At 37.6% G+C, this 27,436-nt stretch overlaps 2 protein-coding genes across 3 annotated transcripts in view; both read left to right on the top strand.

The window, feature by feature from the left end:
• LOC148084914 (polyamine-transporter SLC45A4-like) overlaps positions 1–21,711 on the top strand; it is a 38,365-nt gene extending 16,654 nt beyond the window's left edge. For both annotated transcript variants that reach the window (XM_087787890.1, XM_087787891.1), the window contains exons 4-16: positions 6,391–6,579; positions 8,541–8,720; positions 8,843–9,033; positions 9,110–9,287; positions 9,659–10,102; positions 11,070–11,338; positions 11,426–11,587; positions 11,668–11,767; positions 12,659–12,739; positions 12,814–12,944; positions 17,676–17,744; positions 17,825–17,979; positions 18,157–21,711. In XM_087787890.1, coding sequence (XP_087644016.1) covers positions 6,391–6,579; positions 8,541–8,720; positions 8,843–9,033; positions 9,110–9,287; positions 9,659–10,102; positions 11,070–11,338; positions 11,426–11,587; positions 11,668–11,767; positions 12,659–12,739; positions 12,814–12,944; positions 17,676–17,744; positions 17,825–17,979; positions 18,157–18,337 — 2,330 coding nt within the window. In that variant the 3' untranslated portion in view covers positions 18,338–21,711. The remainder of the gene's footprint in view (positions 1–6,390; positions 6,580–8,540; positions 8,721–8,842; positions 9,034–9,109; positions 9,288–9,658; positions 10,103–11,069; positions 11,339–11,425; positions 11,588–11,667; positions 11,768–12,658; positions 12,740–12,813; positions 12,945–17,675; positions 17,745–17,824; positions 17,980–18,156) is intronic.
• Positions 21,712–22,605: 894 nt separating this feature from the next.
• On the top strand, positions 22,606–25,549 carry LOC148084913 (kelch-like protein 10). Its single transcript, XM_087786013.1, has 5 exons — positions 22,606–22,797; positions 23,065–23,545; positions 23,980–24,597; positions 24,678–24,827; positions 25,045–25,549. Exons 1-5 carry the CDS (start codon positions 22,658–22,660, stop codon positions 25,402–25,404), a joined length of 1,749 nt encoding a protein of 582 aa, XP_087642139.1. The 5' UTR covers positions 22,606–22,657; the 3' UTR covers positions 25,405–25,549.
• The last annotated feature ends 1,887 nt before the right edge of the window (positions 25,550–27,436 follow it).

Genomic DNA, 27,436 nt, shown 5'->3' with positions numbered 1-27,436 from the left:
TGGGGCTGTAGTGAGGCAAAAGCAGTGAAGCTTTCTTGGAAGTCCTAGTTTTGATGAAATTATCCCAGATAGTAAAAATGTTTTGAACTTTTTTACCACTTTAATTTATGTCTCCCATCTATTATATGTAGAAGATGTTAACTGCTGAAATCTAGCGGTACACATTGTAAATGTTACTACAAAATTTCACATTTCCACAGCATTTACCCCTCACTGATAGCGACATATTTAGTTGAAACAGATTGTTGAAGAAAATCCTCTCAGTCTCAGCCTGTGTTAAGTGCATCAGACGATGGACATCCAGCTAAAAGTGAATCATGTATAACGGACAGCTTAAAGTAGCGCAAAGGATTAACGGAGATGGAGAAAGAAATTAACAGATGGGCCTAGAGAGGGAATGTTAAAGGTAAGTTTTGAGGGTCAAACCGAAGAAGAGATGCTAAGTGCTGTTGCTTGTTGATTTAGAGTCTGTTGCGTAACAGCATTACCCATGAATAAGAGAAGGCCATAAAAATGTAATGAACCTACATCCAGCGGGGGAGAGCAGTTATCAAAGGGCCTTGCAGACAGGTGGCAATCATTTCTTTTGTGTTTTATTTATTTCTCTACCATGAGCTTTATCAATATTTGGCTTTTAAAGGTTGTTGAAAAGCGTTGAATAGACTGAAGAAAGTGCCAGACTGAAATGGACAAGAGGCTTGTGGTTTATCTCATTCTTTGTGTTTTAAATATATTGAGTAATCATTGAGTTCAGTGTGGAAAAGATGCTGAAGAAGCTACTAGCAAAAAGTAACTCAATGATTCTGGTATTGACATCACTACTTTTTTCTGTTATGAAGTCAAGAATTAAGTATTTGATCAGTTTTGGCCCTTTAAGATGTTCGTCATGTGAGCGTTAAACAGGAAGTAGTTTGTAACTGCTAAGCCAGAAGTAGACAGTTTTTTTGTATTTTCAGTTCAGTTTGATTATGGAAGTAATTCAGTCAATTTCTCAAGCGATCTTAGCTCATAATAATAACATTTGGGTAGGGAATCATTTGTTAAATTGTTTTGCACTATTGTTGATGGTTATTTCAAGTTATTTTGTAAACTTTTATACAAAAGCAAAGGTTAATAAGCTTTTTTGGCAGACTCTACCTTTTTAATGATGCATTTATCTTTTGTAAAACTTGGAATATATCGAACTACTATGTACAGTCTTTTCTATGTTATAGTTTTACGCTTCTTTGACAACATTAAACCTTACAAGATGGAGATTCTTGAGAGGGAGACAGATGTTGCGAAATGCATTTAGCTGGCTATTTTAGCAGGTTATCTGAAGACGGCAAAGCTATACTCCGCGATATGTCATCCCATTATCTATTTTTTCTTTGTACATCCGTAATAACATTAATTAAACATTTAAAGTCTTCTCGCTCATTCAGCTGTGCTTTTTCTTCAACAATCTTTCAAAAATTACATTTTAGCGCATGTTGATATTGATGTTTTGATATGCTAAAAGAAGCTTGATCCTTTATTGGTTATTCCATCATGGCATGTAGCCCAATCCCCACAAATGATCCTATCATGTTAGCCAGTATTATGTAGCAGATGGTATGAAGGGGAGTTGTATTATTTTTTTTTTTTGTCACTTGATGAAATAAAGTAGTGGGAGTTGAGGAGGGAGGTGTGGGCTGATGAAATGAACTGTGCCAGCTAGATAAGCATTTGTACGTGAATCATGGGTGGGTTTTTTGATATGAATAATTAATAAGTCAAACTTTAATTATTTGATTATTGGATGAGTGACTTTAAAACAAAGTGCAATAAGGAATTTCATTTTGATTTACTATGTGCATCTATAAGTAAGTAAGTAAGTAAGTAGTATTTATATAGCGCTTTTCATGTAATGAGAAGACTTTCCTTTAGCCTGGGTGCCATCCTATTTCTACCGGGGGCTCCTGCACTCGCTTCCCTAGGGTAGCGAGTATAGCTTCACCCACTCATCTGGGGTTTTCTATTGATTCTGTGAAATACTACTGTTTTGAGGAACTTTTAGGATCTCAGAAATAATTTCAGAGCACAAATGGCAACTAAAACTATCATCTGTACTCGGCAATCGGTCACTGTACTTTTGTTCAGTCACATCTGTGTATATTATGGGCTTTTTGCTGTGCTTAAGAGAGTTTAGATTGGCTGTGACCTGTTCATCTTTTCTTATATTGTGTTATTTAAACTGTAAAGTGTCTTGAGGTTGTCTTGGCACTTAAAATACGATTAGATATATCCAATTAATTTAACTATACAACCCTTCAATGTAGGACCAGATGCCTGGACGATAAGGTTTTATAGGCTACAGTATTTAATTAGTATTATTTGATATCAATCTTCTTCATCGCTCTAATTCTTGGAAAACTATCCTGTAATCACTTATATTTCTGCTTAAATGTACTCTTTGGACTTCGTAATCATCTGCTTCAGGATGTAATATATTTAATAGTTTTTAGAACAAAAAGGTAAGGAAAACATTTTTTTTTGTTAATAAGAATGTTGCTTTACATTTTATTAAAAAAAAGGTTTGACTGATAATAATAATAAAAATAAATGACAAAATACAGTAAGATAATAATTAATGATCATAATAGTATTAAAAAAGGACAATGAAAATAACGTATATTCTTCCCTACATTAGGGAAATTTGTTGGAAAGTGTGATAATTAATAGCATATCAATCAGTGATGAAAAGTGCTTTTGATACTTGATCAACAAAAAATATTGAGTAAGATGAATGCTTTATGAGGATAAATCATTTATATTTGTTGCGTTTGATCACAGGATGCTAAAGTGGTGTCACAAGCAGGTGTTCCTTAATCAGGAAAAATCTAGAGGTTACGCAGAATTGTGCAGCTATTGAGTCAGCAGATACTTTAGTCTTTAAGACAAAGCCGTATTATGTGTTCCTATAGTTGCATGCAGCGGATGATAAGTCAGGTATGCGTTCTCTACGAGTGTCAGATATGCGAGGAATGCAGTAAGGTGGGCGTGCATGTGGGAGTATGAGCTGGTGTTTTTGTTTGTCAGCACATTGCCTCAACTCCCTCTAGGAGGGTGAAGTCATCAAAAACAAGGCCCAGTGAGCTCTCAGGTAATGCTGAGGGACAAAGAAAGCAAGGTAGAGCAAAAGCCAATAGTTGTGTTTATGGCATCACCTCTGTTTTGTTTTAATGACATTCAAGTAATGAAAATGTTGTTTTAAACGGAATAACCAGATAAATACTACTATAGAAGCTTAGTTCATGAGAATTTTGTACACTTGATTGTAAAGTTTTGAAATCACGAGTAGAACCAATCTGGGCAGGCTATTGAAGTCGATAAGATAAGATATCTTAATTTTTCTCACAGTGGGGAGAGAACATGGTTACAGAAGCTCAATTTACACATGAACATTTTTAAAAATGTACTCATAAAACATTAAAGTTATATACACATACAAAGATTGTACACATAAAATTAAAAAATATAATAAAAAATGTACATACAAAAATAATATAAAAGTGAATGGAAATAAGGTGCAAACCACAACAGCCTTTACAACGGAAACAATAGCATTATTTGTTTTTGACACTGTTGTTGTACAGACGGACAGCAGATGGGATGAAGGACCTGCAGAGCTGCTCAGTCATGCACTTGGGGGGAATTAGTCTCTGACTGAAGGGGCTTTTAAGGCCCCAACAGTCTTGTGCAGAGGGTTTGAGGTGTTGTTCATGATGGCCTATGGTTTAGCCAGAACCCTCCTCTCTAGGATGGGCCAGCCACAGACCGATTCAGTCTGTTTTCATCCCGCACAGAACAACCACCTCCCCAACACACTACTGGAAACGGGAACAATGATGCGACCGTAGTGTCATAGAAGGTCCTGAGCAGTGGCCTGCACACCCCAAAAGAGTGTAGTCTCTGCATGAGAAAAAGACCACTCTGACCGTTCTTGTAGAGCGAGTCAGTCCAGTCCAGTTTATTGTTGAACACCCAGGTACTTGTATGTTGTCACCCTCTTGATGTCCAGTCTGTCTCCTGCTGTCTCATCTATAAACTCACATTTTCTGTGATGTTATTGTTTTTTCTTGTGCTGAAAGCTCTTCCAGTTTCATTGATGTATATCTTATTGTACGATTTGCATGGAATTTTACAGATGACCTCACATTTCTTTTCCATTGTTATTTTCTCTATCATACAGAGCTGTTGCGTAAGACGTCTTTGTAAAGGCATCTCTGGATCTGTGCTTGTGTGTTTTTTCATAAAAATAATAACTTACACCATAGTTCATGTCAATACCATTCTGAGATAATTGATATCACACAATGTCATTTCGTTTGAGACAATTTCCTCTACTATTGGTACCACCCAGCACCTGCAAGCTTCTAGCCATTTAAGTGTTATGCTAGTCTTCAGTGTTAATGAACACCATCCTTTTAAATTCAATTGACTGAGATTGGCTAAGTTTCCTAGATTCGGTCATTCCTTACGATATAAGAAGGCTCTTAAGAAAGGTTTGGCTAAGAAGGAGCGCTAAGATACATGCATTGCTAACTGCCTTTTAAACATTTTAAGATCAAGCCAAAGACACTTTGTAAGAAGGTCTAAGTGGGCTTTGGGTTGTTTATATTATTTATGTGTAATTGTGTGTTTTGTAATTTCGTTATTCAATCCCCACTCCCTTGAATATTTGCGTATGACGATTAGTGCCGCAAAATGATCTGTTGTTGGTGACTGGACACACATCAGGTCTACCTTTATGTCCGTTTGGTCCTTTAACTTATACAATTATATAAAAAGCTGTCTAAAGAAAAAACAATACAAGGAAGCTGAAATGTGTTTTCAAATTCAAACTGGATATGTCATGGGACTCCGAACGGTTCATTTAGAGTTAAAAACAACCAGGGTTTTCTTTTTCAGAGGTACACAACAAATTGCATCTTAAACTAGTTTGATAAACACTAACATTTTTCATCTCTAACTTCATCATGGGACAGACTTCAGGTTTCTCTGTTTATCTCCCTTTCCATCTCTCTCTCAGGGCACAATTCCAACCTGCCTGCTTCCTATATGACCTTTGTCTGACTCCCACTTTCACACCATTTTTCTGCCTGTTCTCTTGGAGCGGGTGCTTTCTTTGTGTGGTTTTCTCATGCAAGCGCAGGATATGAAAGAATAGTTTGATGTTTAGATGTGAATGAGAAAGGAAGTGTGGGACGAGAGGTTGTGTGAAGGGAAAGAAGGTTTAGACTTCTATTCTTGGGATAGTTTGCTAATTCTGTTCTGTTCTATGTTTTTGTGTGAATGAACCTGAATCTCATTTGAGCTTCAGTGTATCATAGTATGGATGTTGGTAAGAAGAAAAAATTGTAAAATACTGGTGGGATATTTTAAACTGACTACTTTCTAAAATAAAAATATAAAATATTATTTATAATGAAAATAAAAAAAAGCTTATGGTGGAAGACTGAGTTTCTTATCTTACCCGCCAGGGGTATTATAGTCACACAGCAGGTCCAATATACAACCATGATTTTAAAGAACATTTTTATTTTTCTGAAACTCATCATATATACTTGGAATACACATTCATTCATTCATAATGTTAACTTTTACTACAGATCCTAATGCAGTGCTTTGTGGGACATGCCATATGAATTCTAAGATGAGTTCCGTTTTTTTAAAACCTGGGGTAATATGTGATGGTATTGTGGACCAATTAACCAAAAAACATAAAACATGCAGGCTTTCTATGTAAATAAAACATCAACAACCCTGTGTCATTTCACAGATATCAAGTAATTGAACACAGATAGGTTTCATCTTATTAATGATTTATTACTTTTTCAAATTTCCTTTTTCTTAGGTTTAATCTCTTAATATGAAGTTCTTAAATGATCTTTCTCTTCTTTTTTTTGTTTACTTTGTATTTCAAATTGTATTTTGGGAAAAAAAAGGATTAACTTTTGTTGTTCTGACTTGGTTTGATGGGCTTGGTCTATTCAGAAGCTCTCAGTGAACCATAATCATTTTTGTTAAAGCATTATTTAATGCTAGTTGAAATTCAATCAGATAACTCAGACTCTCTTTCAGTCCAGAAACCAGCTTGGGTCATTTGCAAACACTGCTGCCTAGACCCAAATTTAATATGGAATATGGATATGGAAGATTATGTAAACATAGTCACTCTGTATTATGTAGTCTGGCGGGCAACTTCAGTGATACCGTGTCTTTATGGAGATTTGCACAAATGAATAGAAATGTAGAAAATGTATATAAAAGTTTAGTTATCTTTTGCATGAGCTTATCAATCACATTCTCTTCTCAGATCACTGTTATTTGTTACCATTTACACCTCTTATTTTGATGTGTTTGCAGGTCTTCCAGAGCAATACTACAGTCTGACGTGGTTCCTAAGTCCAGTCCTTGGTCTCATGTTCACCCCTCTGATTGGCTCAGCCAGTGACCGCTGCAGCCTGCCGTGGGGAAGAAGGCGACCTTTCATTCTCGCCCTTTGTATTGGAACTTTAATTGGAGTAGCGCTGTTTTTGAATGGATCGCTTATAGGTGAAAAAAACAAAACAATTATTTCTGCTGCTTACTCTTCTATACCAATGTTATTATATACCGGTACATATATGTGTATATAATTGAAGCACAGATAGATATATGTTTTGCTTCCAATTGTAAATGACAAATAAATATATATAACAGCTGTTTTATTTGACAGCTGGCTGATCCAAGGAAAACTTTTAGACACACGCACACTACTACTCCTTCAAGAAACATCTCAAGACATTTCTATTCGTGCAGGCTTTTCCTTTATTTTCTGAGACTCTTGTGTTTGTCTCTGTGTTGTCTTGACTTTTTAAGTTTTTATTTTATTGGGTATTTTTGATTGTTTAAGCGCTTTGTGACCTTGGTCTAGAAAAGCGCTCTAAAAATACTAGTTACTTACTTACTTACTTACTTACTTGCACACGCAAACTCACACGCGCACACCATCACAGAGCTTAGTACAGTGCAGTCAAGCCTTTACAACTAGAGTAACAGAAATGAATTGAGTTGTGCTGACAAAAGACCACGACAAGGCACCATCAGAGCTAGATAAAACAGTTATCGAAGTATGTCAGTATTCATAATTGTTTTAAATTTTAGGAACTGAAAGCTGAAAGGAAAAATAATTCAACACATTGTTTAATCATATTCTAAATAAACAGACCGAGAGAAGAAAAAAGCTGCAATCAAAGTTATTATTTTTGTGTCCACATTAGGGTAAAAATTATTGGTGATCAACATTTGAGTATGTATGTTGCTTATATTGCTTTTATTTGGGATTGTTAAAATGAATGATGCAAATGCGTCATCGATCTTACAATTTCGTATCTCTCGGAATTGATCAACTAGACAACGGTCAACAATAGCAACACAACATTTGTACAAGACACCTAATTTTAACAAATTATGAAAGCGTAATTGTCAGACTTTTTTGGTATAGATGTCTCTGTGGGCAAGGGTTATGGATTGGCAGCAACAAGTGGAGTATTATAAAGTTTTTGTTATCATTATGTCTATTCTATTTTCAGTAACATAAAAATAGTTGTTTCTAATCCCCAAAATAGTGTGACATTAATTAATATTAAAAAAAAGTTCATACAAAAACTGTATAGAGATTTGTCAACAACATAGATCGAAGTAAATTCTAATGAATGTCTCAGTGTTTTTTTAGTGGGTGTTTGATTTTAAAAATAACCTATTGACCTGTGGCATGGGTGTTGTTCTTTTCCATCGCACGCAGACCTGGCTAGAGCTGCCTTTAAGAAAATGCCACTAACCTTCATTGTAGTGTCTGAAAATTGGATTTAATTTGTACCGGTATTTTATAAATAAATTATCTTCAAGAACACTTTCCAAACTATTTTTATTCTCTTTTTTCACAATTCTGTAGTTGATGACACACTTTGACTGTTGGCAAAATATGCCACAACCTAATTGCTACAATAAAAATGTATACAATATGTATATATATTAAATGTTTTTGTGTGCATCTTTTAAAAGATTACAGCACATTTCATGTATACATTTTTTTTAACATGGGAAAGGTGTCCGTCCCAGTTTTCTGTTAGTTTGTCTGTTTTATATGGGAAAGCGAGAGCTGGCAGTTCACAGGGAAATGCTTCCTGTTTGCTTCCTCTACTTTACCAATCACACTTCACTTCCTGTCTGCTTAGCTTGTGAGTGCCACCCTATTGTGCCTCTTACAAATGAAAATGTTTGTGTTGACCTATGAATCTGTGTTTGCACTGCAGTGACACACTATTGATGAATCAGAGTCTGTTATAGCAGCAAAAATCTTCACACAAAATAAGCAATAGAGAAAAGCATCAGGGCATTTATTTGGTGTTTGTCTCTGTTTCTAATTATCATATGTTAATTATAGTTGCCATAAGAATATAGGTATAAATGACTCAAAATGACCCCTTGTATCAAATCCAGCTTGTTTCTTTAATAACTTTTTTTCTGGTCAGGTTTGTCAGTTGGAGACGAGCAAGGTCGACAGCCAATAGGAATAGTTCTAACTGTGCTTGGTGTGGTGGTGCTGGACTTTTGTGCTGATGCATCAGAGGGTCCGATACGTGCCTACCTGCTAGATGTGGCAGATTCAGACGACCAAGATATGGCACTCAACATACACGCCGCATCAGCAGGTACAGCTGACGCCAGTGTTAAATTCATATACACTCATGAACACTTTGACTGTATTATGAAGCATATTGTGAGATGGGTGAGCATCAGTTTTAGGATCAACTTTCAACACTGATGTGTTCAGGTCTTGGTGGAGCTGTTGGCTACGCACTTGGAGGCCTTGATTGGACTCACACGTTCTTGGGAGCTGCTTTTAAATCTCAGGAACAGATTCTCTTCTTTTTTGCTGCAATTATCTTCATCGTCTCTGTGATTTTGCACCTTCTCAGCATCGATGAACAGCTTTATGTTCCCCATCATCACAGGCTCAATCAGGTCCTACACATAATTGTAGATTTTGCATTTTTAAGAAACAAAAAATACAATTTTTTTTTCCTCTTCCTTGTATCAGGAAAGTCCAGATCACATCCAGCCTGCATCCTCTAATGGCAAAGACGGGCTTCTTGCGCCAACTCTGAAAATGATTGGTGAAGATGAAGCTTTGGACAGCTGTGACCTTTATGATCTTTATGCAGACGACCAGTCGGACCGAGGAGATATGGAATTTCTGGAGGTGGAGCTTGTAAGAAGTGGGTTCAATATTTGCCTTAAATGTCTAACAAACTAAACAATGTCTAACAGATAGAAGTTAAACACACCATACCTTGTTTAGAATTTAAATATAATTAATAGCAAAGCGCTCAATGCACCTTCAGACAACATACACAGTAGCCAAGAGCCATAACTGGAGCTCAAGCTGTCAGAATTTCTTCAAAGTTAGTTATTAATGCTTACAGGGAGAACAATGCTTACAATTGCATAATCTTGTCTTAGGTAATAAACGCCAGTCATGGTAATGAAAAATAACATTTCCTTTGGTAACATGGTTTAAGGAAACATCCACATGGAGCGAGGAAGATCAGCTTTCTTTCATTTAACACCTATCTCCTCTCTGTTGCAGGTAAAAGCGACAGTGTTCTGGCCATGGCTGATGCAACCTTGGACCATTTTGAACATGAGGCGTTGTTCATGTGCCGTAAAGAACACTCCATTTTCACCGGCCGCCTCTTGTCACACAACAACTCCCCTCCTTTGATCCCCTCCTTTATTCCCAATCATAGCACTTCACCAAGGTTCGGCAGCCTCAGACACAGCAGCACCGGGAGTCAAGAGCTCTTTCCTTCGCAAATCACAAACCATCACCAAGTCCATAATCCCACTACCAGGATTTGCCACCTTTCAGGATTCCTGCAGGATATGGAGAATGACGAGGGACAGGAGGCCTTGCTCAATAACCATCTTAATGAGCAGCAGACCTTAAATGGGCAGTTGGTGTCTGATGAAGCATCTGGCAACAGCAATCTTAGCACCAAAGGGCAAATTAATCGTGCTGGAATGGTTAAAGGTCAGTGTTGCTGCCATTAGACTAAGAATAATACTATGTTGGAGGTGATGAGAATTATAATAATGGGTTTAAATGGTTGTCCAAGTATCCTTGTTAGTAGGTTCTAGAACACAAACCTTCAATCTGGATTTAAAAGTAACAGCACCCACATTGGAACTCTGGCAGAGATGTTTTAAACACAATTTAGCTGGAAAAAAAAACTTGACAAACTTTATTTCTATGGAAACCTGTTCCAAACATTTTTACAAAAATCGCTTTTGTAAAAATGTCTTAAAGTCCAAAAACCAAAATGTCCACCAAACTGGGGAATAAAACGGGGAACAAAAGAAAGAACAAAGAATCTGGAAACAGAAAATAAAACACAGAGGTCAAAACAGTTGCGAATAAAAAATAAGTACTCAGGCACAGGGGCAAAAAGGTAAAAAAAAAAACAGAAGTCCAATAAGAATAATCCAATGTGGGAATTATTTGACCTGGCACACAGGTCTGGACTTAGTGCCAATGTGTACTTAATTTTGTTAGCTCTTGAAATGTCATATTGTGATTTAAGGATTTCATTATGTGCGTTTCATTTAATATCAAATTTGTCTTGACCCAGTAATTTACAGCAAGTATCAAGTATCAAGACTTTTAATTTCTGAATTACTCAAAGCATCTATCAATGTCATCATTTATAAAAATGTTGACATATAAATATAAACTATAATGTTTAATTAAAAATCTATCATTTCTTAACAATTAGACTCCCTAACTTTAAATACCGCCTCATACTCATGTTCTGGAAAGGTTACAAGGTTTCTTTAAGTGACATGATCAACACCAGCTTCGCACACAAAATGTAATATGTTCTATTTGCTTTTACAGTATAGATTGAGTTTGTAGTTTATTTTCTCAATACAAATTTCTTGAGTCTGAAACAGTCAATCTGAGCTTCAAAAATAACATTATTGTTTGTTCATTCAATCAGCCGCCAGCACGGGAGCACCGATCCGACAGCTGCATCACCATCACACCTTTTACCGTCAACCGTCATACACGTTCTCTTACTACGGCAGAGTTGGCAGCCATCGCTATCGCTGTCGCAGATCCAACGCTGCTCTCCTTATCAAACCATCTCGCAGCATGAATGACTTGTACGAGGTGAAGGCCAGACGAAGGAGGAACCGGAGAAGGAAACGACATTGCAGTGAATACACCAACTCTTCTAGTGGTGATGCTGAAAGTGAAGAGGGCGAGGTACTCTACCATGCTTCGGTTCTTGTCTATGGGTCCTCAGTGAGTCATAACATGTTGTCTTTGATGCCACTGTGTGGCTGATGACAGGTGGAGACTACAGTGCGACACTTGTGGCTCTCCATGCTGAAGATGCCTCCAGAGCTGCTGCGACTCTGTGTCTGCCACCTTCTCACATGGTTCTCTATCATCGCGGAGGCTGTCTTTTTCACTGACTTTATGGGCCAGGTCATCTACCATGGAGATCCCACAGTAAGAGCAGACCGAAAAAGAATTTTTAAGAGACAATTTGAATAACCATATATTTACTAAACTTTTTCTTTCTCCAAAAGGCTTCTGCAAACTCTACAGCTCTGCATAGTTATCACAAAGGGGTTCAGATGGGATGTTGGGGACTTGTTATATATGCAATGACTGCTGCTACTTGTTCAGGTAAAAACTCTTGTAATGAGTGAAACAAATCTAATAATTATTGCAATATATGAGCTGGTTGAAGACCGGCAATACAGCAGATTTGAAAACAAGATGATTTATCTTTTACAGCTTTAAAACTACATCAAAAAAGCTTACTAGTGTCTGAGATAGAAAACAAAAACTGTGTTTCCGAATCTGTTTTACTCCACATGATAAAGATGCAAGAAGATGCACCATTGAAGTTCCTTTCTTATCACTGAAATTCTCATCTTTTACAAGGGTGTTTTATGTTCCTTTTTAGAGTTATAGGCTAAACTGTAATTCCATTTTAATGTAGTGATCAATGCTCAGTGGGGGTCTTCTTCTTCCAACATTAACTATTAAAAAAATCCTAATAATAATCTGTAACATCCATCTTGCATTTAAGTCCGAACATTAGGAATCTATATTTTAAGATTGTTTTTAGCAGAAGCTGTTAGGCCCTCTGCTCGACACTTGCACTGTGTTACAATGAGAAAGACTTTCGGCAGAGACTGGGATTTTCCGTTACAAACAAACCTAAGATATACCAACCTATTTTAGTTTTTCAGAACGATTCCTCATGTATGTTCTGCAATATAAAATAGACATTACAAACAAGCACCATGGATGTTTGTTGTAGTGTGTCATGTTGGAAGAAGATGAAGACAACAAAACTGCCAAAAACAACATTTTTGCCTATATCTCTAAAAAGGAACAGATTACTCTGAAAATAATCCCAACCCTAAATCGACTTGAGAGTGAGTAGAAAATGAGAATAAATTTGAATTATCGGTGATGCATCACTTTAAATGTCATAGCCTCATTTTAACCCTAAATTAATTAATTGGCTACTACCTAAGTAAACAGGATGTTTATGACTTGTTCCAGCTGTCCTTCAGAAGTACCTGGATAACTTTGACCTGAGCATCAAGATCATCTACATCGTTGGGACACTTGGCTTCTCCATCGGTATAAATTACTTGAACCATGAATAGGATGACATTTGAATTAAGCTAATCTAAGTGCTCTTTTTCTCCCTTTAGGAACAGCTGTAATGGCGATGTTTCCCAACGTTTATGTTGCAATGGTGATGATCAGCACCATGGGCGTCATCTCTATGAGTATCTCCTACTGCCCATACGCGCTGCTTGGACAATACCATGAAATGAGACAGGTACTGGTATCTTTTAAAATTTGAGAATCATTAACTATTAACAGCAAGTTGAAAGCAGATTATGAAAAGGAAAAACACTGCCATTTAATGGCAGTAGGTAACTCCCACAAAGTCGCTTTCACTGTCTAATTGGTGAGGCAATTCTGTGGCGTTTCTTTTGTGCCAAATCCTGCATACGTAAAAGTACATCATTAGAATGCAAAAACCCTTTTCCACGTGCTAGAGTAGGGGTGCCCACACGTTTTTTGCTCGCGAGCTGCTTTTAAAATGATCAATGTTCACAAGATACACGTTTATCAAAGTTGCTCAAAATAAGTATGTACAGTTGCAATCAAAATTATTCAAATTCTCCAAATTCAACACAAAATCTCATTTTTAATGACCACTGCAGTGTCAAAACTATTCAACCCCTTCACGACAAGCAACTTTAATACTTAGAAGAGCATCCTTTGATGTTATGGCCTACTGCAAACGTGATGCATAGCCAGACACCAGCTTCTGGCAGCGTTCCTGTGGAATCTTAGCCCATTCCTCATGGGCAAAGGCTTCCAGTTCACTAGTGTTTTTGGGTTTGCATGCTGCAATCCCATCACAGAGTTTCAATGGGGTTCAAGTCAGGCGACTATGATGGCCACTCTAATATCTTCCAGGACTTCTTCTGAAACCAAGCCTTGGTGGACTTTGAGGTTTGCTTGGGATGATTGTCCTGTTGGAAGGTCCAATGACGTCCAGCTTCCTCACAGACAGCATGACATTTTCTCTCAGGATTTTCTGATACTTGATTGAATCCATCTTGCCATCTACATGCTGCAGGTTTCCAGAGCCAGAGGAAGCAAAACAGCCCCAGAGCATCACCACCATGCTACACTGTAGGCAGTGTGTTCTTCTCCACATATGCTTCATTCTTCCTCCTCCAGACATACTGCTGATCCATAGGCTCGAAAAGTTCCAGTTTTGTTTCATCGCTCCACAGAACAGAATCCCAAAACCACTTTGGCTTTTCAATATAGTGTTGAGCAAATGGGAGCCGACTTTTCTCGTGCCTTGGGGTCATTAGTGGGGTACGTCTTGGAATTGGGGCACGGAGCCCCTCAGCATTTAGTGTGCGCCTTACTGTGGACACTGAAACCTCAGTGACTGCTGCCACCAAGTCTTGCTGCAGGTCTTTCACAGTCAGTCGAGGATTTTTAACCACCTGACTACTCGGAATTCTGGTAGCAACCATTGATAACTTCTTCTTTCTGCCACGTCCAAGTAGTGTACAACTATGATTCCATCACCCTTGCTATCTTTTTGTAACCTTTTCCTTGTTCATGCAAGGCAATGATCTCTTCTCTGAACTTTGTGGACAATTCTCTTGACTAACATGCAATACAACATCACCATCAACAGTCTAGGTATTTTAGGTGTTCTATCCTAAGCACACTTGATGCAACTAATGAAGACCTTGATTGGTTGCATCAGGGGCACTTGAAACCACACCAGATTTGCAAATATGTACTCTCATGAGGAATTCTATTCAGGGGGTTGAATAATTTTGAAACTGCAGTAGTCATTAAAAGTGGCATTTTGTATAGAATTTGGAGAAACTACTTATAATATTAGTTGTGTTAAACCATTTGAATTGTTATTTCATTTTATTTATTTATTGTGCTTATTTGTACATTTTTCCAATAAACCTTATTTGCATTGGAGGTTGAATAATTTTGATTGCAACTGTACTTTACTTGGATGACTTGCACTGATTGGACTGATAATTTGTCATGATGGAAGGATGTGCGGATTTAATAATCTTCAAAAAAAAAGGCTGACTTGCATAAATCAAAAGACTCAGAAATTGCAGTCAAGAAAGAAGCATATTGCTTTGGATACTTTTCCTCTGAGAATAACCTCCAAAAGTGCCCATGAGTCCTAGTTTTGAGGTCAATTAATGCCTGTAGTGTCAAAATCTCATCCTTCACTGCAGACAAGTTCAGGCCTCATGACTAAGATTTTGTAGATTTCCCACTAAAAACACTCAAACCCAGAAAATGGGGCACACAAATAATCAGATGTATGAATCCAAGCCCTTTTTCTTCGTTCATCCAAATCAATATACAATAATCACCAGAACAAAGATTCTCCTCAATGATCAGGAAAAAAAACAAATAAAAACATGACTAGATTAACAGTTTATAACTCTTAATTTATTACTGACATGGATAACACTTGTAAATGAGTTCAGAAGAGCTCTAGTGAAGTTGTTTATTTTTTACATTTATTAACAAGAATACTGTATTTACAGAGGTGATAAGTGGTTCGTTTCTTGAGATAAAGCTTAACAAAGATACTGTAAATCAGTTATTTAAAGAAGAAGAATGAAGATGCTGATGAAGATCGGTCATTATGTGATGGTGTATCTAAATAACAATGATTTAAGGATGCATCTCCGGTAATGTGAGCACATGAGGGAAACTGGCTTTACCTGCAGCTTCAGGTTGATATAACTGATGTGATGTTAATTCGGTGACTCTCGTAAAGAAGACCTACAGTGATCAGACGCAAATAATTTTGTTTGTTATATTATAAAAACAAGTCTATAATACCTTCACGTTTTACAAATTGTGTGAAATGCCTGATAAAACAATTCAGTATAAAATGATCATGTTGTAAATAAAGATCATCAGTTTGGTGAATCAGAAACATATTTACAAGTTTGTGAATAATTTCATATTCACTCATGTAACTACAAACATATGTATGTTCTCTGATGTGAACTTCACAATATGACATGGATCTGAGCAGTAAATACGGACGTACGCCTCCTTCAAACTGCTCTGCATGTCAATCAAGTGATTGTTGCACGGATTGGTTGTTGTGCATGGCTGGCTGTCTGAGATCTCTTCGCAGGCCATCTACTTGCAATAAATCGATGTATTGGTCACCCCTTTGCTAAAGACACGCTTGCAGCCTGTCATCTGGCACTTTGCCATTAGGGGATGCCATCAGCTTACTTTTAACTTTAAAACTGCTTTATCTGGAATCAATTAACAGCTATGAACAAAAACACTCTTTGCTCATGTGAATGTGTGACAGACAGAAGACGAGCACAACTACACATGTTTTAACAAAACTAATTAATGGAGATAATCATGCTTTGCAAGTTTGTTCTAATAATAATTAAGTGAGGAGACTTTTTCTTTTGTTTTTACCTTGACTGTTTTTTATGAATGAATGTGTGCGCATACTGAGGAACAAATACAGAATTGTCTCAGCGACGTCTATTTTTAGGCCGTGACACCAGAGCTACGCGTCACTTATCCACCAGAACTCTGCCCCTCCCTCTCCTATCTGTAATGGAAACGGGGCGTAAGCAGGGTTGGGCCATGTAAGTCCGTGTAATGGAAAAGTGCCAAAAAAGAGTTGGGTACACAGTGTGACATTAATTGTCTTGCCATTATATCTTAATGAGGACATTTTTCCTAACTTGATGACCCGCCCAGCTGTTCCTCAGATTGGCTTTGACCTGTGTGAGGTTTTCTCTTTAATGTCCCTCCCCCAAATCTCAATTAAGTTTTACAAGATGCTATGCTTACTTTGAGAACAAAAGCATAATAAAATTGTAATGTACTAACGCACAAAAAATGTGCTGAGCCACCTTTCACGTCAAAGTCCATAGGTATCAATACTGAAAAGAGAGGTCAAAAGTTCGTAATTCACCAGGTCTGCAGGTCGCATACGCCCGGATCAGCTGCTCAGATGCATGTTAGCCTCACTAGCCGCGTTGAGATGTTCACATCAGAGTTACATTATCGATCAATATTGATCATAAATTAACACACAGTAGTAGTAGTTACACAAGTGGATATTCAATTATTCACAAACTTAATATGTTCTCATTCACCAAATTGATCATCAATATTTATTAAGACAACATCGATCATTTTACGCTATTCAGAAAAATTTTTAAAGGGATTATAAGCTTGTTTTTATAATATAATAAAGAAAATGATTTGCGTCTGATGCTTCAAGTTAAAAAAAAGCATGAAGATTTTTGTGAAACAACGTTTGATCAAAGTGAAGCTGCAGAATGAAAGCAGCTGAAGCCTTTTGATCATGTGATCGGAGCAATCTCCTTGAAAAACATCTTATACAACTTATATAAATACACTTTCACATGATTTGTTCATTTGTCATTTGTACACAAAACGTTTATATTTTATTCTTGTTGAACTCATTTTGAGACGTTTCAACTAAGCTCCTGATCGTCTGTAAATAAAATATTCGCGTTAATAACGGTGTATGTACAATACAAACATTTACACGTCTGCACTATTTAAATGTAAGTACTGTATGTGGTCCATGTCAGACATGTTTAAATGAAAGAATTTCACCGGTTAATCTAGTTTACATTCATTTTTTCATTTGTTTTTTCTGTTTGCGGAGAGAAAAATCACAGAGTTTACATATTTAAATAATATTTAAATAATTAAATATTACTTAAATATGTAAATGAGGGCGTGGGACGGGACGAACAAGACTGCGATTAATCCTACGTTGATTGGGATGTACGAAGGTAAAGTGACTAAATTTGGGTTGCACACAGATTCATACATCCGAATATTTTTGTGCTGCGCTATCTTCTGGATTTCAGTTTCTGGACATATTTAGTAGAAGATCTACGAACTTCTTAGTACATGAGGCCCCTGGTGTTAATCCTCACGTGTGCGTTTGTTTGTTTGTCTATTACAGTACATCCATCACAGTCCTGGCAACTCCAGAAGAGGCTTTGGCATCGACTGTGCGATCTTATCTTGCCAAGTAGGTTTCAATCCTTTGAGCTGCAGCTCACACTCCATTTCTTATTTCTTTGTCCTCTACACCAATGTGTCCTTCATTAGGTTTACATCAGTCAGATATTGGTGGCATCAGCACTGGGTGCTATCGTGGAGGCGGTTGGTAGTGTTCGTGTCATACCCATTCTCGCCTCTGGAGGCTCTCTCCTTGGATTCTTCTCTGCTTGCTTCCTGGTCATTTACCCAGCAGCAAACAATGGGTTAGTTTCAAAGCCCATACATTTGCAAACCTTTTAAAGTTTGCAATCATGTTGTAGTTAATCATATTAGTAGATCATGTATTTACTCCAGGCAAAAAGTAGGTCTGTTGCTATAATTCAAATACACATTTACAGGTTTGTGTTGGTGTCTCTGACAGCTTTTAATTGTCCTTGCAGGGGATGCTTGCTGACCAAAGCCTCAGAGAAACATGCTCTGACAACATCAGAAACCCCCAATGGCAAAGAAGTTGCAGTGAGGGTGATGAAAGAGAAACCCAGCTTCCTTAAACTCGGCAAAGATGGAAAGGCCACCAGCACAACAACTTCCTGTTACATGGAGGAGGAGTCTGCTCTGTGATCATATAAGCAACGGGTCAACTCATCTGTCCTGCTGAAAAACAGCCTTTCTGTTCTGGGCTTAATGAGCTGCCTGGGGCAGCATTTCATGGGACACTTGTATGCAAATCATTTTGGCTGTACATTTGAAGAAAGACATTATATATGGACTATATAGTCCAATCCTCTATCTGGTTATTCACTGCTGTGGACTCACCAAATCATCTACTACAGTAGCTTTAAAAACTTTCTTTTGGCATTTTTAAGAGAGGTAAATATTTATGAAGTGACTCTGAGTGGTCCTAAACTTAAACCTCATTCCAGGACCGATCAGATGACAGGGTGAAAAATAAGGAAGATGTGCATTCAAGAGGGCATTACTATCATAAAAATGTGGTTCCTGACCAACTGTCGGTGTTTGCTGGATTGTGTGAGATGGTAAATGCTGCAATTGTTCTAGATGGGCCATGCCTTATTATAGCACCCCCTTGCTCAAAATGGAAGGCAGAATATCTCCATGTGGTTTTCTAGATTTTTATGATAATTTATGAGCTGGTCAATTCTACTAATCAGAGGAATTGTAAAGTTACAGTCACTTTGCTATACATCTCCATTCTGATTGGTACGTTTTAAATTTTAGGTTACAGTTCAAGCTTAATACGTTAAACTTAAACAACTAAAGTGTTACACATAAGCTATTGATGAAAGATGACAATAGAACATCCATCGCATAAAACCAAGGAGACAGTACTAGGTCAGACTACTCTAACCTACAATTGTTGCAAGAAGTGGGATGGCCATTGTAATTGAAGAGTTTTTTTACGCACAAACAAATTAAATGCATAGATTAAAAGTCAAAGATTTATGTGAGGCATAATGTTTGTGACATGATGTTGGAACTATGCAGGGATAACAAGTATATATTATCTTTTATCGTCCACATAGTTGGTTTAGCTCAAATAAAATGGGGTTAAAAAAACAAAAAAAAATTAGAAATGAATTCAGACTTACTTCTGTGTTGTGCTACGCAATATCCTAAGTTGCAACCTCAAGGCGTTACGAACGTAAAATTTAAAAAGTACCTATGAGCTGATTCTTTTGGTGGTCAATGTAGACAAGCAGTTTAGCTTCCATACCTCTGAAGAAAAACTGACGCATTGTATGGCAAATGAGCGTTCCAATTGTATCCGTGAACGTATAAGCCCGTTTTCATTCACAAAAATAAATCGCAACAGTTTTTCAATTATGAAAAAAGTTTAGACAATACAGGTCAATACTAATTATATATATATTTTCTGTATTTCTTTGTCAGAATGATTGCTATTTGTCTAAATTGTTAACCAATATACTTCTACTGGCTGTTTCGATTTGAATATTACCTCTTTGTGTTTCAGTAATGTCATTCCTTCTTAAATGTGAAGGTTCAAATAAATAGGGCCACATTTCACTATCAATTCACTATTATTGCTCATTGCGTCATAAAGCACTGGCTTACCACAACTGAACTGCATTACGATGTAATTCATGGTAACATATGGAAACTAAACTTTATCAAATGATCATGGTAATGAAGAATACAATCATGGAAGCTCTTCTTTCTCATTAAAATCATGTTACAGACCTTCCTGTGGTTGTTGCAAAGTTTTATGATTGTACAAAATAATATTTTTATTTTATTTCAAAGTAGTTGTGAAATCAATTTTACAGATTCCTTCCATCAATCATTTAGGGGGGTGGAGGACCATCACAACCATGATGGTTGAGCAGTGAACTTCAACGAAATACCTTTGAAGATTTGCATGCAATAACAATATGCATGTGAGAAACACCAAAGTCTCACTTAACTAAATCCTTAAGTTCTCGTTGTCTTCATCAGTGAGGGTTGTTTCTAACGCATGTAAGCTCTCTGTGTCTTTTGTTTCCTTGCTTAAGTAAGTGTAAGACTCAACATGTACTTTTAATGGGTTGTGCCCAGTCCTTGGTCTAAACACTCGCAAAGCATGGGACTTTTTGATTTGCACATTGAAGAGTAATGTTTGTGACATCATGCCTCCTGTAGATCTGAAAAGCACTTTACATGCCAAACCATAGAAGGTGTGTCATCAAGAGCTCCTAAGGTTAAGACGACAAACTCTGTTGGCAACTGCTTTAAATGCAACTTGAAAGTTTCTGTTTTAATGTGTGTGAAATATTTTGTTTTGGGTGGCTCGAAATGTCGCAAGCCTTTTCTTGTACACTTTGGAATGTTAGCCTCACGCTTGGCCTGCTGGGAGATCTTAACTCTAATTCCATCTGGTGACTCAAAAGCTTAAGTCAATGAATGTAAAGAGGACTTCCTAAGAACTCCTCATTGTTTAAATTTTAAAAGCTGGACATTGCACGAATCTTGCACATAATAAACAATAGCAAATATGTTGGTCTCCGAGAAAGAAAAAGTACATAGTATATTTTGTCTTGTATTATTATATTTTTGCACTATTCTCCACAAAATGTTGGATTAGTTTGTTCTTCCTGCTGGAACTGGGCTACATCCACACTACTAGCATCTTGTAAAGAGATATTTACATGAAAAGAGGTTTTGGTGCTTACAAAGAAAAATAAATATAATAAACAAGTTTCATATATATACATATAGACTTTCCCATTCAAAACACTCAAGGAACATTTGTTGCACCGGAAGTTGGTAGATGGATGAAAGTTTTGGATAATGAATTTGTTGAACTGCAGTGGTGTGTAGTGAAAACTAACAGTACCTTGACTTGTCTATGATAATGGTGTCGTGCGTTACAATTTGATGGGAAAATCAGCTACACACATGCCAAATATTACCCTTAAGTGTGTTTTGGTGGTTTAAGATCTAGCAGTGTGGATGTAACTTTATAAAATCTTATCTCAGTATTTTACTCTTACTATGGCTACAGTATTTCCTCGCTCAATGCAATCTTCTTTTAGTTCTTTGAAGGCATAGTCAACGCACAAGTTGACTTTTGCACTTTCAGTGTCAGCCATGTAGACGCTGCTTCCCTACCTGGTGCTTCAGTGCCAACTGAGCACTCTATGAATGTGATGATGTAAGGAATAACAGTGTGTTGTATATGAAAACTCTTGTGAGACTCTGCCGTGCCTAACACTGTGCTGATGACAGAGAAAAGCGTATATACTCTGAGTTTAAATCTTAATTAAAGAATAATAGGAGTGCAGGTATCTGTGGTATATAATATAATATGCCTTGTATGACAAGTTTAAGTAAAAATTGACCTTTAGATTCCTTTTAATTGAAATGCTGATTTTTTTTTTAGTAGTTTTGTTTTCATTTTTTACAAGTGTAAATATATATTACTGTATGATCTGCACCTGGTGAACAAAATGGTTAAAAAAAATGAAAATGTATTTTAATTATTTTTTCCTTGTCATTATTGTTTAATTGATTCTTCGATTCTATTGTTTTTACTTGGATATGGACTTCGATTTAAAGTTTCAATTAATTCTAATAAATGTTACAATTATTCCAAAAAGTTTCTTAATGCAAAAGATGAAGGTTAAATGAGATGTAAAATATTTCTCAAATATGACAGAAATATACCTATTTCAATAAAAATGTTTTCTTTCTTTTTCCCCAAGAAAGAAATGTCCTGCTGATCAGTTAATTAGAATATTACAATTTTACAAATGGTATATTGTGCTACTCGATACTCTACTTGATGTAATGGCCACTATTGGAGGGCCATGTTTTTTTGCAGTCTACTACTTGCAAGTTCTCATTGTGGTGCAGCAGCTGATCCTGAACAGCATCTGACTACAGACAAAATGGGGTAAGAAGGACGACAACCACTTCAACAACAAAATAATAATTATAATTATTATTAACTTCAAGTACTACCGGCGCCACATCTTGGCATGAGAAACTGTTAATTATAACAATATAAAACATTATTTAGACTTGTATGACAAGGACCTTAAAAACTGCTTGTTAATCATGAGAGAAAGCAATTTAGAAGCTCAAGATTCACTGAGCTTAACCATGTTCAGATTGTTTCATGTACGATGTGACAAAAAAGTGCAGCATTCAGATTATGTCGTGGTTTCTTGATCTAGATGGACACCTTTCAGAACACGAAAGCCTTTTATATCATAGGCCTACTTGGCAACATCAAAGTTAAAGCCCAAGAACAGAAACATAATAGAAAATGGTGATGTCATGAGATCGTCACCCTATAAGTAAAGTAAATCCTCCAGAGATGAGGAAGGCAGCACAAACCCACTTCAGTGAGGTGTACTGGTAGTGTGCAGCCCAGTTTTTGAGCCTTGAAATCAACACCTCATCGTACTCTATGGGTCCAAAATGGAATCCTTGTCTGATAAAGACTCCAAAAATCTGTATGAGGAGAACATATTGAAAGCCTGTGATGCAGTTATAAGAGTCAATGATGCAGAGTTTCCTGTCAACAAGGTCACCCTCTGTAACATCAGCCCATACTTCTTGTGAGTTTCCCAAATTACAAGGTTGACTTTCAACATCAATGCATGTAAATTAATCCTTACATATCTCAATCCAAATAACTCGTGGGTGAAGATGTGAGGTTGCTAACAGCCCCTCACCCAAATCTTCATCGTCACATTATACTGTCTGAGATTCATTAACTGCTTTCATGAACCGTATTTAATTCTCCTGCTTTATCTTAACCTGCTATCTCCATTTGTAGCAGTCTTTACTTTTCATAGTGTTTATATTTGTCTCCCTCACCTTAGGGCTCTATTTGAACGCTGGTCATTGCCAGGCCAGAGCTTCTTCACAATCCCTAATGTTCCTCCTGATATCATGCAGCACATAATTGGGTTCACATATGCAGGCACCATGGATCTGAATGAGGAGAATGTGCGGGATATACTGCAGGCGGCAGACTACTTTAACATGTGCTGCATAACTGCTGCATGTCACAGATTCCTAGAGGAGCACCTCCGGCCTGATAACTGCATTGGCATCTGGCATCTAACCACTATAAACATCCCTGCATTCAAACATAGGGTCTATCACTACATCCTTTTGCACTTTGGGGAGCTGATGTTCACTGATGAGTTCACCAAGCTGACGGTGCAAGAACTCCTTCAACTGCTGGATGATGACGTTCTATATGTGAAAGATGAGAGCGAGGTGTTCGAAGCTGTGATTCACTGGATCTCACTGCACTTTTCCCACCGTATAAGATACATCCATGATCTTATGGCTAAAGTAGGTGGAGCAAACATTTTAAGTCTGCCTGTCCTTCAGGCAACTTACTGATGTTAGGTATTTGAAGTTTAGCTCATCACTTTTTTGGATGAAGGAGATGCACTGTATTACATGTAATTACACTTATTCATGATCATCCAGCCTATTGCTCTAATAGAATTTGGCTGACGTTTTTTTAAAATTATTATCTCTTATTATTATTATCTCATGGTGCTGTTGCATAGACAACTTGAGATCTGCTAAACTGGGTCCTTGTAGAGGTATTTCTTTACAGTCAAACAAAAGAGATGGTACCGATAAAGAGAACTTGTTGGATAAATATATTTCCCACGTTCCACTTAAAACAGTAAAAAAGGGATTTTATGTTTATACTATACAGCAGGGTAAATGTTTTTGTTGTTTTGTTGACCCACAAATTTGTTTTGTCTTCAAAGGTTCGTCTAGCCATGTTAAGTCTAGAATACATCACAACCAAAGTGCTTACCAATAGGTATGTGCAATGTGATATGCTAACCCTAACCATGGCCCATGATGCCATGCGAATCATTGATCACATTAGTGCAAAAGCACCTGATGTGTCTGGATTCAAGGAGGTTATTGCCCGGCCTCGCCTCCCAAAGGTTGCTCTGCTGGCCCTTGGGGGATGTAGGAGGGGCAAACCAACCAATTACATTGAGTCATATGATAAACATGCTGACCGCTGGCTCACCCTCAACATCGTTCTGGAGCAACCTCGCTCTTATCACGGTACCGTTTTCCTTGATGGGTATGTTTACTGTATCGGTGGCTGTAACGAGACCGAGTGTTTCAGAAGTGTGCACAGATTTCACTTGCTCAGGGGCACCTGGGAAGAGATTGCACATTTGGATGTCCGCAGATGCTACGTCAGCGTCACTGTTTTTCAAGGCTGCATCTATGCACTAGGAGGTTCTGATGGACGCCATTCACTCAGGACTTGTGAGTGCTATAAACCTGAAGAAAACCAATGGATCCGTATTGCTTCAATGTTGAAGGTTCGACGTGATGCCAGCAGCACAGTGTTTCTTAATAAGGTGTGCAACTTTTGACATTTGCAAGGCTTTCTTTGGATCTTATTGATCATTAATGTCACCCAAAACTTCCACCCTATCAGATTTACATTTGTGGTGGATGTTCTGGAATTAAAAGCCTGAGGACAGCCGAGTATTATGACGGGACAACCAACCAATGGACTCTAATCTGTCCAATGATCAGCCGTCGCAGTGGAATTGCAGTTTTTGCCTATGGAGACCACATCTATGCTGTGAGTATATGATACTGTGGAGGACTTGTATATCATCACAGCTAACAATCTTAACAACTTGGCATCAATTATCTTTTTACCAAGATTTACCCTAATTTCCAAAATGATCCCTAAAGGAACAATAAAGCAAAATCTATATGAATACAGTATCTATATTTTTTCTTTCAACTCTAAGCCTCTGAACTGTAGTCTCCGAATCCCTTCATCTGTTCTGCAGGCGGGGGGCTACAACGGCCAACGTCGCCTTCGCAGCGTTGAGGCCTACAATCCCCGGATCAAAAGCTGGTACACAGTTGCTTCCATGTTAAGTGCTCGCAGCAACTTTGCCACAGAAGTCATTGATGACCGCATCTATGCAATTGGAGGAATCAACATTCTCTCAAAAGACACTGGCACAGAGTACTACGATGTAAATACAAAAAAATGGACACCATGTAGTGAGATGGGCATTATTCGCAAAGGGCTGAGTTGCTGCATCATTTCGGGAGTACCCAACTTGGCTGACTATCTTGTCACTCGCGATTCCCTTCCATCCATTTATGCAGAGGACAGTGATGATGATCCTTGTACAGTCTGAGTTTTTTCCACATTCTCCACTCACTGTGTTGATTTGAAATTGCATTGCTGGTTAATTGACAGGGTCACAAACACTTGATAATGACTCTTTAACATCTAACCTAATATCAATCCCCTTGTTTTCTGCTGCTGGATAATAAATGTTCCAAAAGTCTTGGTGTAACCTGAACACTGCCTCAATGTGAATAGCTTTCCTGATCATCGTCTTCTTTTAATAGTACTTCATCTTTTACTTAGGAGTCACATATGCTTTCTTTATGTGATAGTATGGTCAGCTTTATAAGTCTACACCTTTAAAAGCCCTCTGCATGCACACTAATGCACAATATGCTACTGCTTTTTGGATTTCATATTCAAAATGCAACTGTAAGGAAATGACAACTTAACTGTAATAAATCATCTAGATTTAACACACATTTCAAATAATCACTTGATTCACTGATAATCTTTCAAATTTAATTCATATTAAATAATCATTGTCTTACATTCTTGGGGGCTCGTCTGGGATTTGAACCCGGGACCTCTCGCGTTTCTTAAGACATTCGTGTAATTTCTTATTTTATTAAGAATCAAGAAGAATCAAGAGCAGCTTTATTCACCAGTACATATTTGTATGCATACATGGAATCTTGCGTTGTGGACTTCTCTGGGATTGGTTTTAACCAAAATAAATAAAAAAAATAGATACAGAAACAATACGTAAAAAATATATATATATAGTGTCAAGTACCCACAGTCAGTGATGGTCTGGGGTGCCATGGACAGTAAACTGGACTGGTCCTGCAACACAGACCATGTGTATAAGAAGGTTCAGAGTAGACTGTACTTTCTGAGGAGGCTTCGATCATTTAACATCTGCAAGAAGCTCCTCTGCATGTTCTACCAGTCTGTGGTGGCCAGTGTCCTGTTCTATGCTGTGGTGTGTTGGGGTGGAAATGTGTCCAAGAGGAGTGTCAACAGGTTGGACAGGTTGATCAGGAGGGCTGGTTCTGTGGTTGGAATGAAGCTGGACTCACTGGTGACAGTTGCTGAGAGGATATCATTGAACAAACTACTGTCCATCATGGATGATGACAGTCATCCTCTGAACACTGTCATCAGTGAGCAGAGAAGCAGAATGAGTGCACGAATGCTCCTACCCAGGTGCAAAACAAATAGACTCAGGGACTCATTCATCCCTCGGGCTATTAAATTGTACAATTCTGAGTTCGGGGGCAGGAGTGGAGTGAAAGTATCTGGATGTTCTGTTCCATGTTAGTCTTTGTATCTTTGTCTTTGTTGTTTTTTTTGTTGTTTTTTTTTTTGTTTTTTTTCCTTGACCTATGGTCTTTGTCTTTAGACTTAGATTGTGTCATCTTGTTCTTCCTCTTTATGTTCTTCTTACTTTATTTTTTATGTATTATTTTTTATTGTTTATGAAAAATTGCTGGCTATTGGTAAAAACAATTTCCCAAAGGAGACCTCCTGAGGGATCAATAAAGTTTTACCTTACCTTACCTTACCTTACCTTATGTCAGCTGCTGGTGTTGGTCCACTGTGTTTTATCAAAGGCAGGGTCAATGCAGCTAGCTATCAGGAGATTTTGGAGCACTTCATGCTTCCATCTGCTGAAAAGCTTTATGGAGATGAAGATTTCAAGACCTGGCACCTGCTCACACTGCCAAAACCACTAGCAAATGGTTTACTGACCATGGTATTACTGTGCTCAATTGGCCTGCCAACTCTCCTGACCTGAACCCCATAGAGAATCTGTGGGATATTGTGAAGAGGAAGTTAAGAGACACCAGACCCAACACTGTGGATGAGCTTAAGGCCGCTATCGAAGCATCCTGGGCCTCCATGCCACGCCGCATTGAAGCAGTCATTTCTGCGAAAGGATTCCCGACCAAGTATTGAGTGCTTAACTGAACAGAATTATTTGAAGTTTAACTTTTTTGTATTAAAAACACTTTTCTTTTATTGGTCGGATGAAATATGCTAATTTTTTGAGATAGGAATTTGGGGTTTTCTTGAGCTGTATGCCAAAATCATCA

This window comes from Callionymus lyra, chromosome 3 (assembly GCF_982586985.1).
Source record: "Callionymus lyra chromosome 3, fCalLyr1.hap1.1, whole genome shotgun sequence".
NCBI lineage: Eukaryota > Metazoa > Chordata > Actinopteri > Syngnathiformes > Callionymidae > Callionymus > Callionymus lyra.
Note: the sequence above shows the minus strand (reverse complement) of the source record. Positions and strands in the feature narration are given on the sequence as shown.